Source organism: Agelaius phoeniceus, chromosome 17, assembly GCF_051311805.1.
Source record: "Agelaius phoeniceus isolate bAgePho1 chromosome 17, bAgePho1.hap1, whole genome shotgun sequence".
NCBI lineage: Eukaryota > Metazoa > Chordata > Aves > Passeriformes > Icteridae > Agelaius > Agelaius phoeniceus.
In genome coordinates this window covers 4924092-4938722 of record NC_135281.1, presented here as the reverse complement: position 1 = coordinate 4938722, position 14631 = coordinate 4924092, and the positions used below count along the sequence as shown (strand labels likewise).

Here is a 14631-nt window from a genome sequence, read left to right as displayed (position 1 = left end):
TGGGGGCTGCCCTACAACAGGCAGAGCCTTTTAGGCACCTCAAACTGGGAAATTTTGTCTGCTGCTGGTGCACAGACCAGACAAGGAATCATCATTCCCCCCCTGGCCTCAGTTCCAGCTTTAGTTCCCCACATCCCAGAGCTGAACATGGGATTTCTTGGCAATCTGCTTCACACAGGGTAGAAACCATGTGTTTGTCCAGCCTTAAGGAGTTATTTATTTGGTCCTCAACAAATTTTTCCCAAGTTCAGGAGAGCTCTAATTTATGTGTTTATTTTCTATGCCATTGCAGCCAGTGGTTTGCAGTCTTAAAATATGTCTGTGCAGGGTCAATGTACTCCCCTATAATTTTTATTGCCAGCTTCAGGAAATTGCTATTTACCTCCAAAGACTAAGCCAGACCTATTATTGCTATTCCAATTATCAGCTTTTTTTTTTAGTATCTGTGTCATTTGGAGAAGGGAGGTTTAACAAAGTGGTTAGGGCTTTTATTATTTACAATAGGAAGTCATGTCAAAGATCTGTAGTTGATGACTGGATATCCAATCCTCTCAACCTCTCAAAAATGAGGTAGGCTTGAGGAGGATTTTATTTATTATGCAGAAAACACTCAGGTCCACATCCTCTGGTCAACCAGAAGTGGAAACAGAGGTGTACAAAGAGTGAAGTGTTCCCACAGCTGCTCCAGCACCTCCAGGATGAGATTAAGAAGGAGTGAATGTAAGTGGATAAATTGTACAACCAAAATCCTCCTGAGCACAGAGCTGGTTAGCAGCTCACAGAAGTGATGCAGGCAGCCCTGGTGCCATTTCATCTTTCAGAGCACAGCTCGTGCTGAACTCAACCTCCTTGTGTTTTTCATGGCCATCTCCAGAGGGATGAATGGCATCTCTCTGCTGGCAGCTCTATCCATACCTCCCAAATGTCCCAGAAGAATAATGCTGTGTGCTGTGAGCAGACCTGTCAGCATCAAGAAATCCAGCCTCAACTCCCCTGATAATAATGAGCTGCCCGATTGTGCATGTAGTACAAGTCATTAGAGAGGCAAAAAATCAATAGGAATCTCGGTAGAGTCCATCATTCCCTCAAAAAAATAATATTCTCATTGATTCCTGCAGTGCTACTTTTCACAATTCTGGGTTGAAGACATCAGTCACTTGTTGGACCACCAGGCTGGCAGAGCAGCTGGCAGCATCCCCCCATCACTGCCAGCTGTGTTACACAGGCTCCTGCTCATCTCCCATTTCAAGGAAAAATGGCCAAGAGTTATTGATTGCAACTCTGCTGTTACAAATTTCATTTTAACTCAATGAAGTAAAATGCAGCTCCAGAAAGGATTTTTTTTAAGGAGCTTTGGTTTCTGAGCTGCTCAAAAATTCAGGCAGGTTTCACAGAGCAGCCAAAAATTCCCTCCATTGGAGTGTGGTGCTGGATCAGCAACCAGAAAAAGACCTGGGGACAACCAAACCTGCAGCATCAGTTTTATTACTGAGCCAGTGTAAGGAGGAGGAGTAACATGGGGTTGTCAACCTGGCCTCACCTTCCAGAGGGAAAAATGCTGGCAGGGCTGGAGTTTGAAAGGGGCTGAGCTCAGGGAGGGTTTTCAGACAAGCAAACCTTCATGCTCTGTCAGGCAGCCATCTGTAGCAGGTGGCACCAGGACAAGCAGAAGCATCAGATCCCTACCTGGCTGGCTGTGACAGTGTCTGGAGATCCTGCCAGAGCACAGCCAAGCCAAATGTCCCCTCTGCTTCTGTGCCACCTCTTGTGCTGACTCCTTCTACCACCTAAGCAGTAACTAAGGGTGCTCTTCACTCCCGCAGCCACCGAGCCTGGGGCTTCTGTGTGCCCTTCCTCTTTCTCCCCTCTCTCCCTTCACACTCTGCCACATTTCAGCTCAGCATCTGGCTCTCAGCAGTGCCTGGGAGGGAAGTTCACGTGATTTGGAAGTGTTCTGTGTAACAAAACTGAACTCAGCCTCACCACATTCTGCTCAGACTCTGCAGGCAGCACCACTGTGACCAAAGTGCACCCAAGGCCCAGGAGATGGATCCAGCCAGCCCCAGCTTTTCCATTCACACTCTGAGACAACCACAACAGTGCACAAGAGAAGGCAGAAGAGCTGGTGATCTGCCTCTGCAGCAATTTGCCACACTTGTTTTGCATCCAGCTGTTAATTATGTTCCTTTCAGTGTGACAATCAGAGCTAATGGCTGCAGAGCAGACGGGAACACCAAATGAGCACAGCCCTCCATGTACAGAGCAGCTCAAACAATGCAGAACTCCTACAACACTCCTAACCTCCTCCTAATCAAGCTTTTTGACCAAATCCAGGCTGTTTCTTGAAATTAGGCTCTCCCCAGAGCCCTCTGTTTCCAAAGGAAGATGTTCTGGTTCACTGCATGAAGGCTTCTCATTGCAGCTTCCAGGTGTGGAAAGAAATTTCATCATTCCACAACTGTCAGTGATTAATGAAACTATGGAATATCCTAATTAAAAAATGAGTGGCAATGTTCTGTTAAGTTTTTTCATGTGTAAGGGAACATAAGGCTCTTCTTTAACCCTGCTAAATTGTTATTGTTGCAGGTTTTTTGCAGATGTGCCTTATCAAAAATCAGGGAATGGTTCAGGTTGGAAGTGACCTTGAAGACCAGTTCCAATGCCCTGTCATGGCAGGGACACCTTCCACTATCCCAGATTGCTCCAAATCCCATCCAACCCGGCCTTGGACACTTCCAGAGATGGAAATGCCATTTTTGCAGCCATAATTATTTGTAGGATTTTCCAAAACCTGGATTTGGAAATCCTTTCCAAGAGTTTTCAAAGCTGCTCAGGTTACAGACAATTGAAAACTCAGAACTCTTAAATACAAATGATACCTGCATGTAATTCTGGGAATGAACAAAAACCTGCTATTCACAGATGCAAAAGAGTGAATGCAAATTGACCCTAATATTTGAAATGTGGGGCTTCATCATTTTACCAAGAACCAGAGGGGATCAGAACAGAAGCTACACCTCTGAAGATCCATATTCCACTCTTGGGCATTTCCTCTATACTTTTACCCACAGCACTACACTTTCAGGATATATAAAGCATATCCTGTAGAAATATAAATGATTACCACAGGAGGAAATTGCTTTCTCAAATAGGAATTCACTGTGTCTGGCTGGACACTTCTCATCCTGTCATGAACTGAGCATTGCTGCATTAAGACTATTTGATTAATTTATGCTTAAAAAGCCCTCCTGTTAGGAAAGCCCAAGCAAGTCATTCTTTTTTGAGTCCTTAACACCTGGAATGAAGGGTGAGATGCAGGAAAAGCAGGAGCACCAGTGCTGCCTGAATCCAGAACACCAAGGGAAGCCTACACTTCCATCCTCACAACCCACTTATGGAATATTATATTGTACTTAAGCAAATAAAGTTTCTTCTTCCCTGGGGATCCATTCACTAGCAATTAACTATCACACATGGGGGAACTAACTAGAAACAGAGAGACATATACATATATTCACAATTTCTTTTATAAAGGCAAATCCAAAACTGAATTAATTGAGCAGTGCTGGAAAGAAACTGTATTGGCTAGAAAGGAAACCAAGGTGAAAACCAGCACAGTGCTGAAGAGATTTTGTACTTGTCAGCCACACAGCTGAAGCTGTGCAGGAAAATGGTGATAAATGAAGGGTGTAAAGCACTCAGATGTGTTGTGAACACTCGTTGGCACTGCCAGCCTGTGGAACCATCCCAGCCCTCTGCAATGTGCAGCTGCATTTCAGGTGGAAAATCCTCTAAAGCCTGCACTGTTCACCTTTGACTGATTTTTGTAATTTTTCTCTCTCAGGGGTGATATCGTAGAGAATTTATCTATGTTAAAATTAAATTTCTGAAAGCACTGGCAAACATGCTAATAATAGCAGACTCTGCTACCCAAATTTGTGATGCCTTGTTAATGCTCTAAGACTCTTCAGGAGGCCAGAGTGGCAAATTCTCTTGTGTTATGTATGAATGAGAAACACCTGGGGTGCCAAAGGGGAGGAAGGTGATCCACTGAGGCTGGGTCTGGCCTGAAACAGGAGAGGTAAAAGGTCACAAATTACCTTCAGCTGGAAGAGAAGAGGGAGGAGAGGCCTCCTGTTTGCCTGTGGTGGGATAGGCTGTGCTGTGGCATTGTGTGTGACATTTGAATATGAGGTGGGCTACATTTCCTATGCAGTCTGCATTTTAAACCCCGTATCACAAAGCAAAGATATATAAAAATACAGAATTGCAGAGGGGTAGGACAGAGATGCAGACAGTCCCCACTGCAGTACCTGATTTCCTCAGGCTGGAACTCCCAACCACAAGTGCTGCATTAGGATATGGCCAAGTGCAAGCTCCAAGGTAATCCAAATTCATAACATCTCCTCCAAAATCACAAGCACTGTGAACTATCAAGATATTGCAATTATGGCTCTTAAAAGCACAATAGCCCCTAATCTGATATTCATGCTTATTGAAGGATAGAAAAAAATCTCAAAATTCTAAGCAGCTCATTTAGTAAATCACATGGCAACAGGTGCCTTTACAGAATCAGGGTCCTCAACAGATTTCACATTGGATCTGAGCATCAGAGAGAGGAGATTTGAGTGAAGGACAAGTAATGGCATGCTTGATTTTCATCAGATTTCTGTAAGAGGGTAATAAGAAGGAGAAGTTAAACCAGCATCCAATCAAGAAGGAAGGAGAATGATGAGGAGGACAGACAGAGGCAGTCACACCTACAGATGCAGCTCAATTTTCCCTGCACTTACTCCATTGGCCTTGCTAAGAGCCTGGAAGTATATGCTGTAGCTTTTCAGGGGAGACAGAGGAGCATTCCAGTAGCCATTGTAGGTCTTGTTGTCGCCCACAGTGAAGGGCTGTGTGACAGGAAGGTTGATGGGCTTCAGCTCAGCTGCAAAGTAGTGTGGGGAGTCCAGGCTGGAGGCGTTCTTGTAGCTGACTGGCACAGAGAAGCACTCGGTGATGTCTGCAGCTCTCCGGGCTTTCTGCAGCTTCTCCTCCTTCACAACGAGCTGGTAGACACTGGGAGGGAGAGAGAAAGGTGAGATTAGAGACCCCAGAGCCTTGAATGGCAGCAAGAAATAAAAGGACAAGAGCATAGAAAAGTCAGAAACACGCAGCTGAGGCACCCCAGTGTGAAAAGTGCATGTTATATGGCTCTACACAGATATTTACCATATGTATTTTGATGTATTGATTAGTAGTGCTGTATTACCATTTTAATAATATGATAAATGTAGTCTTGTAATTAAAAGGTAACTTTTGTAGTTAAAATAAGAACTACGTTAGTGGGACTTTTTTAAGAAAGGAATGGGGCACTCACATCAGATAGCAGCCACAGGACACATAAACCTTTCAGAGAAAGAGAATTTAGTGCTCTCTTATCAGAAGAAAGGAACTTCTTCCCACCTGGAAGGTGCTGTTAGGATTAGGAGGAAGAAGCTGACACTGACCAGACAGAATCCTGTATTTGAATGGAATTTATGCATCATGTATGAGGTGAATGAATATGCAACAGGCTGTTGCTTTTAAGGGTTAATCCTCTGTTAACATGGGTCCTTTTTGGAGTTTATGCTGCCCAGAAAAGGTACCTAGACTGTCCATAACTCTTTGTTTCTATTGTCTCATATTGTCCTAATTCAATTTGTCCAAAGTATTATTACTCTAATTGTATTACTATTTTTATAACCATTTTATTAGTATTAAACTTTTAAAATTTTAAAAACAAGTGATTGGCATTTTTCACACCAGCAAGCGCAGCTCCTGGCACAGCAGTAGCAGGGGCAGTGGCCACTGAAAGTCACTGTGGGGACAAGATGCTGACCATGTGCTCTGTTGGTTTAATTGAGTAAATCTGGATCAACCTGGGTGAAAGAGCAGATTTCAGTCATGTCACTCTTTAGGAAAAGGAGTAACTAATAAAATATCCAGTCTAGAATGAATTTGTAATGTGTTGAATGTTGGCCAGCAGAGGGTTTCTCCTTCAGCCACCAAAGTGAAACATGAATTCTTTGCTTGGGCCAAAAGGTGGCTGCAGTGGAGAGCATGAGCAGGTGGCAATGGTGTCAGATGCCTATGGGAACAGTTTCAGGGTGCAAAAAGCTGTTTAGGCCAAAAAGAATCTTGAACATCACTTTTTTGGGCCCTCCTTCATATCTTGATGTCCTCATAAGGAACTGGTGAGGCCCTGGCACAGGTGCCCAGAGCAGCTGTGGATCTCCCTGGATCCCTGGCAGTGCCCAAGGCCAGGCTGGACAGGGCTTGGGACAGTGGGAGGTGTCCCTGCCCATGAAAGGAGGTTGAAACTAGATGGGCTTTAAGTTTCCTTCCAACACAAATCATTCTGGTATTCTGTGACCTCTTTTTGGGATATCCTGCAATGTAGACTCCTCTAATTCCCAATGGCAAGTCTCCCTCTACCTTCCATCCCTTGAGGACTGTTTATGTACTGAGCAGGTGGCTTTATAACTCCCTCAATCCACTTTTGTTTCAAGAAACAGCAACAACTCCTCATATTCCCTCTGACTCTATGAAACAGTAATCCTTTTTGATTCCTGCTAAGCTTTTGGCCATTATGATGTATAACAGCAATCTTATTATTTCTAGCTTACTATTCCAGGCTCAGAGCTTGCAAGGCATTCAAATGCACTCTGTTTTATTTTCCTTTCCTCCTCAGGCAGCTACCAAAGCCCTGGAGTTCCATGCTGCTATAACCCAGGCAGGTTTCACTGTCTGTTTAACACCACTCACGAGCTTGACAAAGAGAGATAGGGCTGCAGTCATTTTGCTTTGTGTCAGGCTATTCAGATGTGCTGCCCTCACCTGTCTGTGTCAGGCTGGGCCTTTGTTCAGGCAGACAGGGGAGATCTATGGAGAGATTGGGACCAGCCCACAGTGTGTCATTGTCCCAGCGTTCACAGGCAAAGACTGGGCTGGGGAATTTCCAGCATGGCAATAGCTCATCAATGCTCTCTGAGAAGCAGTTCTGGCTCCTCCAGCATGCAGGAGGAGTGAAGGAGCCCCAGCTCCTGTATTGTATTTGTAGGGTGCCCCATGGTAGGAAGGAAGGAATGAATCTGACTCCATGTTCTCAGAAGGCTAATTTATTATTTTATGATACTATATTATATTAAAGAATCCTTTACTAAACTATATTAAAGCATACAGAAAGGATACTTACAGAATGCTAAAAATATAATAATGAAAACTGGTGACTCTCTCCAGAGTCCTGACACAGCTGGGCCCTGATTGGCCAAAGAGTGAAAACAACTCCCAGCAGAATGCAATGGAACAATCACCTGTGGGTAAACAATCTCCAAACACATTCCACATGTGAGCACAACACAGCAGAAGCAAATGAGATCAGAATTGTTTTCCTTTTCTCTGAGGCTTCTCAGCTTCCCAGGAGAAAAACCCTGGGCAAAGGGATTTTTCCAGAAAATGTGACTGTGACATTCCTGCTTTTGAATTCCCAGGGCCTGGGGGCTGTGGGGATCTGGCTCGTTCTCTGCTGACAGCAGGGCAGGCAGGGAAGAACTTGGAAACCATCTGGCTCCAACTGCCAGCCACAATCCCAGCTAACCTGAACAAGCACGAGCAATTTGTGAGTTACTCCATAGTAAAGCTGTCCTTGCCCTGGTGTTTACTAATGTGGCTGGGGGTGCTCAGCCTGGAGAAAAGGAGACTCAGGGCTGCCCTCATCACTCTCACAGCTCCTGAAAGGTGCCTGTGCTCAGCTGGGGCTGGGCTCTTTCTCCAGCAGCACTGACACAACCAGAGCACACAGCCTCGAGCTGCACCAAGGGAAATACAGGCTGGAGATTGGGAAAAAGTTTTTACTGAAAGAGTGATAAAGTTCTGGCATGGCTGCCCAGGGAGGTGGTGGAGTCCCCATCCCTGGGTGTGTTTAACAAGGCCTGGATGTGGCACTGGGTGCCAGGGTTCAGCTGAGGGCTTGGGGCTGGGTTGGACTCCATGATCTTGGAGGTCTCTTCCAACCTGGTCATCCTGGGAATTCTGTAGCAGGAGCACCAGCTGCATGGACTGCAGCCTTTAATGATTCCCCATCAACATTTTGCAAAGCTGTCCTCCTCCTCCAGTTCATCAGAGCCTTTAAGAATATATTTTAGACCTTCTCTGATATTTATTTTACAATTTTAAAAAGACAAAACTGGATTTCCAAGCAACACTTGAAGTAATATCATTGAGGATGCAGTGGGAGCTGCAAGCCTGTTCAATACAAACCCTCTCCTCAGCTCAGCAAGAGCAAATCATACTGGGCTGGTTTGGCCACTGTTGACTGAGAGTGTACATTCTTATTCTGACCCTTCTCCCTGGCCATAAGAATCTACACTACTGGGAAAGTTTGTCATTTTGTTTGTCAGCCTTGTGCAAAATTGTAGCTGACACTTTTATGGACATTTGCCAGATGCCTTCTAACCTAAAAACATTTGCTTTCTGTTTCATCCAAGCCTAAACACTTGCATTTTCTGGTCATAGAAAATGTTTCCTTTAGGTATATAGACAAATATATATGTATAGACATATATCAATTTGCTTTCAGCCTACACAGAGGCCAAGAACTCCCTCATCCTTTCTCCCCAGACCTGAGGGTGACACTCACTGTCTCAGTTATCCCACTTGCAAGCCATGAACTTGTGCACTGTCTGTCTTTGGAGAAGGGGAAGCTCCCAGGGACATGAACTGCCAGGTAAGTGAACTCCTTCCCAATCATTAGAGCACTACAGACACTTTTCATCATGAGCAAGAGTTTTGATACCTACAGAACCCAGTCACAGATACTCTTTTGCCTCTATTCTCTCACATTTTCTCTCTCCCACTTAGCTGTTAACATACTTCTTCCCTTCACAGAGATAACTCACTCTTGTAGCAGCCTGAAATTTTACTTTTAATGTTTATTCTTTTGAAATGAATCAAGGTTCCTCTGGAAGCACAATGGTGTGCTCACGAATATTCAGCTGGGGTGCAGCAATTGTCCCCTTTGTGCTCAAGTTAAAATCCTGTTCATCTCCTGCTCAAACACTGCCTCCTTGTCCATGGAACAGCCATCTGAGGTAGCACTGCTGTCACTGCTCCCTGTGGCTAAAAACCCTCCTCTGGTGACACTCAGGGTGGGATTCATGGCATTTTTCTCCCTGATGCCCCAGCTCACACTGACTGACACAGCATCCTCGTCTTTGCCTTGACTGCTTGGCTTGGGGTCCAGCACCCTCCAGCCTTGTTCTTCTCTGAGCCTGGCCACTCTCAAAGGAAGTGGTCAAGCAGCCAGGAGCAGGTCTGAGCTTCAGCCCAAAGCAAGCTTTGAACTTGCTTTGGGCTGAAGATTATCACTCTGAGCTCTGGCTCCCTTTTAGATGGTTACTCTGGGTCTCACTTTCTGTTTTGATCCCGGTATTTTGATCTGTCTAGACCCTCCAGAAGGACAGGATTCCCAGTTCATCCCAGCAGGGACACAGACTGGCACAGAATCTATTTTTTTTGTTTCTATCATTGTGGGTTTTTGTGTGGGTTTTTTTTTGTGTTTTCATTTGCTCTGAGTTATTCTCTTCTCCTCCTACTTTGTTTATACCTAGGAGCAGAATTTCCCTGCCTGCCTTTAGGGCATTTTCAGAGATCAACTTCTCTGCATTAACCCATGAAGTGCTGCACAGCAAGTGCTTCCACACCTGCACTGAGGTGCTCTCATAACTTGGAGCAAAAACCCCAGCAACCCTACACCCAAATGGAATTGCTGTGGGAATTCTGAGTAGCAAATGTCCTATTACCCACCCTAAAGTTTAGCAAACCATCTGCATTACTACAACATTTCTCAGCAGAGTAAAACTAATCCAGCTTTGCTCAGAAGATGGGAACATGGTGGGATGCACCACAATCCCCAAGAATGTGGTTGGGCACTAACTCAGGATAAACTTGGTGAGCAGGATCTGCCCTTCTGGCCTACAAGAGCCCTCAGCTGCACTCACATCTCTGGGTCAGGGCTGAGCAGGGTCTCCCCTTTGCCATTTGCTATCCCTGCTATCACCAGTGTGATTACAGCCAAGGGAAAGGAGGAGTGGTTTTCCAAAAAGTGGCACTGGAGGGAAGGATAAAAAACACAAGAGGGCAATGAAAATAAGGAAGAGATACCCAAACTATTCAAATAGCTCTGATTCCATCTACCAGGTAGGCATGGATCTCCTGGGGCTCTCCCCATCTCAGGGTTCAGAGCTGCTGCTCCCAGGCAGGATCAGCTGCCATGGCTTTCCTGGCAGGAATCGAAGCCTTGGCTGCAAACACCCAGCTGGATACGAGAGTCAGTGTCATACACAGGGATGACATTAAAAGAGACAACAAAAACAGAGCATTCAAACTCCTACACGAGATAACAACTTCAGTGCCAGCGCAATGAAAGATGATACAGCCACACTAACTCCTGCATTCCAGTTTTTCATGTCAGGACCCATTTGGAAACACTGCAATCACACACACATGGGTGTGCTGCAGGGTGCTGGTTAGCAGGGGCTCTGTGCTCCCAGTGCCACCCCAGCCCACTCTGGTGCAGCCAAATAATGCTGCTGTCCCTGTACAAACCACCAGGGACTGCTTTCCAAACACCCACAGGCTCTGCTCTGCAGACAGCTCTAGAGGGATTCTCAAATCTGGGCCACAAAACAAATGCCTGACCTCCTAGAAGGCTGGGGAGCTGGCTGCCCTGTGTGCAGCTGAACACTCTGATTAGAAAAGGAGGCCAAAACTGGGCTCCTTTATAAATTTCAAAGGCCTTAGATAGATAAATCCACATCAATTTAATAGAAGCTTTTTAAAGTTTTTGACAGCTTGGCTGTAAATCACTGATAAAAGCACCCACCATAATGGGCCACAGCACAAGTGTTGTCTGCAGAGGAATGAAAGGTGCCCTTATCACCAGCTACAAGGTAATTTTTTAAATGATGAGTTCCCTATTCAGTGTGAAAAAAATCAACATTCCCAGTCACAGCCCATTGCTGTGATGGAGATCTCTCTGTTTGCCTCAGGCTTCTCCCTTCCCTGATCTTGAGGTGGGGTTTTTTTGGGTTTTTTTTGTTGTTGTTTTTTGGGGTTGTTTGTTTGTTTGTTTTTTGAGGATGGACTGAGACAATACTTGTCCACAAATTAAGACCAGTCTCAAAGTTTGAATCCAGGATGCACAGGAATATGAGGAGGAAAAGCTGAGTCAGAGCTCTCCATAAAGCATCCAACATCTGGCCCATGCACTTTGGTGTCCTGACACATCAACAAGGTGAAACATTCACTACACTCCTGATAATGAGAGGGTAGGAAAAGGAATATAATTTTTTGTAACCTTGCAGTGATCCACTCACCTGAATTATTAAAGCTTAAAAGGAACAATGATTCAGCAGCTGAGTACTCCCTCTGGACCAATCTTGTTATTAAACTTTCCTTCACATCTTATAAAGATTTAATATATTTTCATTTAACACATAAATTTATTATCAGCCATATATTATTTCCAATATTATTTTCTCCCAGGGAGCAAAAATAAGTGGCAATTAGTACAGCTTGATCTTGTAGTGCTTTTTTTTTAGCAGACTACTGCGAGCTGGTTTTGTTGTTCATCCTACAGAGAACAGCAACTCCCCACCTCTAGCTCAGATGAACACATCCCTTCCAGAGCAACTCAGATAGGCTACAGGAAATAACAGAGTAGTGATTTCCTTGTTACTGGTTATTTTAATTCAAAAATGAAGGACAAAAGTGACCAAATGAAGGAAGGATTTGTGCCTCCCCATGTGGGATGTAGCAGCTGACGTGGAGCTGGAAGTTGAATTTCAGGAAGGAAAAGATGCAGCTATTCCAAAAAGGCCATCAAAACTCATGAAAACAACCCCCAAATACTGTCTGACCTGCACAGAGGTGAAGAAAAGGCATCAGTAGCACATGAACAGGGACAAAGGTACAATAAACAAAGGGACCAACAACCTCTTCAGCTTCTTTCCCCTTGTGTGCCACCCAGGACTCCAGCTATAGATACTGAGCACCAGCTTTTTTATCATTTGATTATTCCATTTAACTTGTGATCCTGTTAAATTTGGTTGAGCCAAAGTAAGTATATCTGTATATATCCATGAAGGTTCATCACATTTATTCTGACAGTATGGAGCCATCTCCCAGGATACTGGGATGGGAGAGGGTTTGATGTGCTGCCTGACACCCACATTTAGAATTCAGATTAGCCATTGGAAGTGCAGATGCTTGTTTTATGGCCAAGCTGCCTTCAGTGATGCACACTGAGACACAAGAGTAGCATCAACATCTTTATTTCCCCCTCTTAAAGATATTGAGATCAAAGCCTGAATTCTGCCACAGAGACAGTAAGAAATGAAATAAAGGGAATTTTGAAGAAAGGTACTCCATATATCAGTACTCTGTATTATTTACCCTAAAAAATGCTGACATTAAACTGCAAATAGATCCTTCTCACCATGTGCCTCCAGCCCCACCATGAATCTGCATATGGGAGATTTTGTAAAGAATTCAACCCAATCCAAGTCTAAAAAAGCTTTGTATAACACACATTCCCTAAAATTACAAATCCCAAGGGATAACTGCCAGAAAAGGCTGATGCTGACTGCTCTGAGCACCCACTGCAGCACTGCTTCCCTTGGGCTCCAAGGGTGAATTTCCTGGCCAGGCACCTCCTGCAATCAAATGTTCAGGCACCCAAGAGTCAATTCCCCAGAGAGCTTCCAAGTTCATAAAGCTTTCTGGGTGCCATCAGGTGCCAATATATTCCTGAGAATTGAGTTGCTGCCTTCACATATTCTAAAATGCCACCCTCAGTACCTCCAGTAGAATTTTTAATCAGAAGCTCTGAAAGTAATCTACAAACCATAATGAACTGTGTTTCACAGCCACCTAGGACACACTGACAGGACCCAGTGCTCTGTTCTGCAATTTTCTGTCTATTTAAGAACAGATTCGAAACACATTAAAATCAATTAAAGATTGCTGCTGTTTCCATTGCACTCTGGAACAGCTCCATGCAGAATACAATATGCTGAGGTGAAGGTTTGCTTTCAATAAACAGTTCCATGCAGCAAATAGGGGGAGAAAAAGAGATTGTTCTACAGTGTCATCTTCTGGAATGTGCTTGGCTCTTTCAAAGACTCAAAAAGTAGCCCATGAATATTGGGCTGCACTGCCAGCAATCAGCTTGCTCACATCTGCAAGGCATTCACAAAAATAAAGCTGATAATAGTGATGCTGCTTGAGGAAATAGTCTCTCGTATTGCAAAGTTATTCACACCAGAGCCTTCATTTTGGAGTTATTTTTGCATGTTCTTTTAACAGCCATTTAAATTAAACAACTCTTCTACTATGTTCACTAAAGTTGAAGAATACCCAAAAAAAAAAGACTCAAATTCAGCCAAATTTGTAAAAAATGGCATAGGAAGAAGAGATGGTAATTACTGCCATTGCAATGAAAAAAACCTGCTGAGATAGAGCCAACAATAATGAAATCCATTTAATAATCAAGAAGGCTGGGAAGAGAGTCTCTTCACATTTTCTTCCCCTCTCATATTCAGCTCAGTGCTCCAGATTTACTACTAGGGCATGTCAGACCCTGAAATTCATGAAACAAAAGGTAACGGTTTCACACTTGGATAGAACCATTTGGAGTCACCCTTTTCACACAGGCATTCTTTTACTGCTAAAATTTCAGGCTTTGTTAAGTTTCTCTAGTGACTGGAATGGGCTCTAGAAAAAGTGAGGATGTTTAATGCCTGCATGGCCCCTGTGCAGGGGACAGGGATGGGGCTGTGCTGTCCCCAGCCAGCAGCAGGAGCTCTGCTTCAGGAGCTGTGCACTGTGTCAAGCCTGAGGAAACAGCAAACCCTTAGCAAAATGTTTGTATTTGCAGAAAAGCATCCTGCCAGTGGCACTCTAACAAATGCTGGTTTTTTGGCCAGGATGCTTTGTCTGAAATTCCTTTGCAGTCTCACATATAGCTCCCACAGCTGACTGAAAAAAATGAAAACTCTGTTGGAAGGTGTCTGTGTAGGGGGGGATTGTTTGGTTTGGGTTGGTTGGGGTTTTTGGGGATTTTTGGTGGTGGTTAGGTGGGGTTTTTAGTAAAAAAAGTGCCAGTGTAATGTCAAATATTCCATGGCCTTCGTGGGTTGCACAGGTTTTATCTGGCAGACCCCTGAGGTACAGTATTTATCCCACTGTTGCAGATATATAAACAGTGGCATGGGGAATGTGACTCTGTCTGATAGCACAGTATCAGCTGTATGTAAACAAATCCACACTTTCCTGTCCAATATTCCTTCATCCACCCACCAGCCAATATGTCCTGTCTAATGGAGTCTGGAGTATCCAGGCTGAACACATGCTATTCCTACCAAATCTTTCAAATCAGGGGAAAAAAAAGGAGAAAAATGTGACTTCTGAGCATCACTAGAGATGTGACCTGCAGTGATAAGGGAGGAGCTGGGAAAGAGGAGTTTGGAGACTGGCTCTGTCTTAAAATTGCACCACACAAAAGATGCAACAGAACCATAAACACCACTAACAACATTGTGC

General features: G+C 44.3%; 1 protein-coding gene across 9 annotated transcripts in view; it reads right to left on the bottom strand.

The window, feature by feature from the left end:
• Positions 1-14631, bottom strand: part of PTPRT (protein tyrosine phosphatase receptor type T) — a 488934-nt gene that overhangs the window by 100106 nt on the left and 374197 nt on the right. For all 9 annotated transcript variants that reach the window (XM_077187379.1, XM_054644473.2, XM_077187382.1 and 6 more), the window contains exon 12: positions 4794-5067. In XM_077187379.1, coding sequence (XP_077043494.1) covers positions 4794-5067 — 274 coding nt within the window. The remainder of the gene's footprint in view (positions 1-4793; positions 5068-14631) is intronic.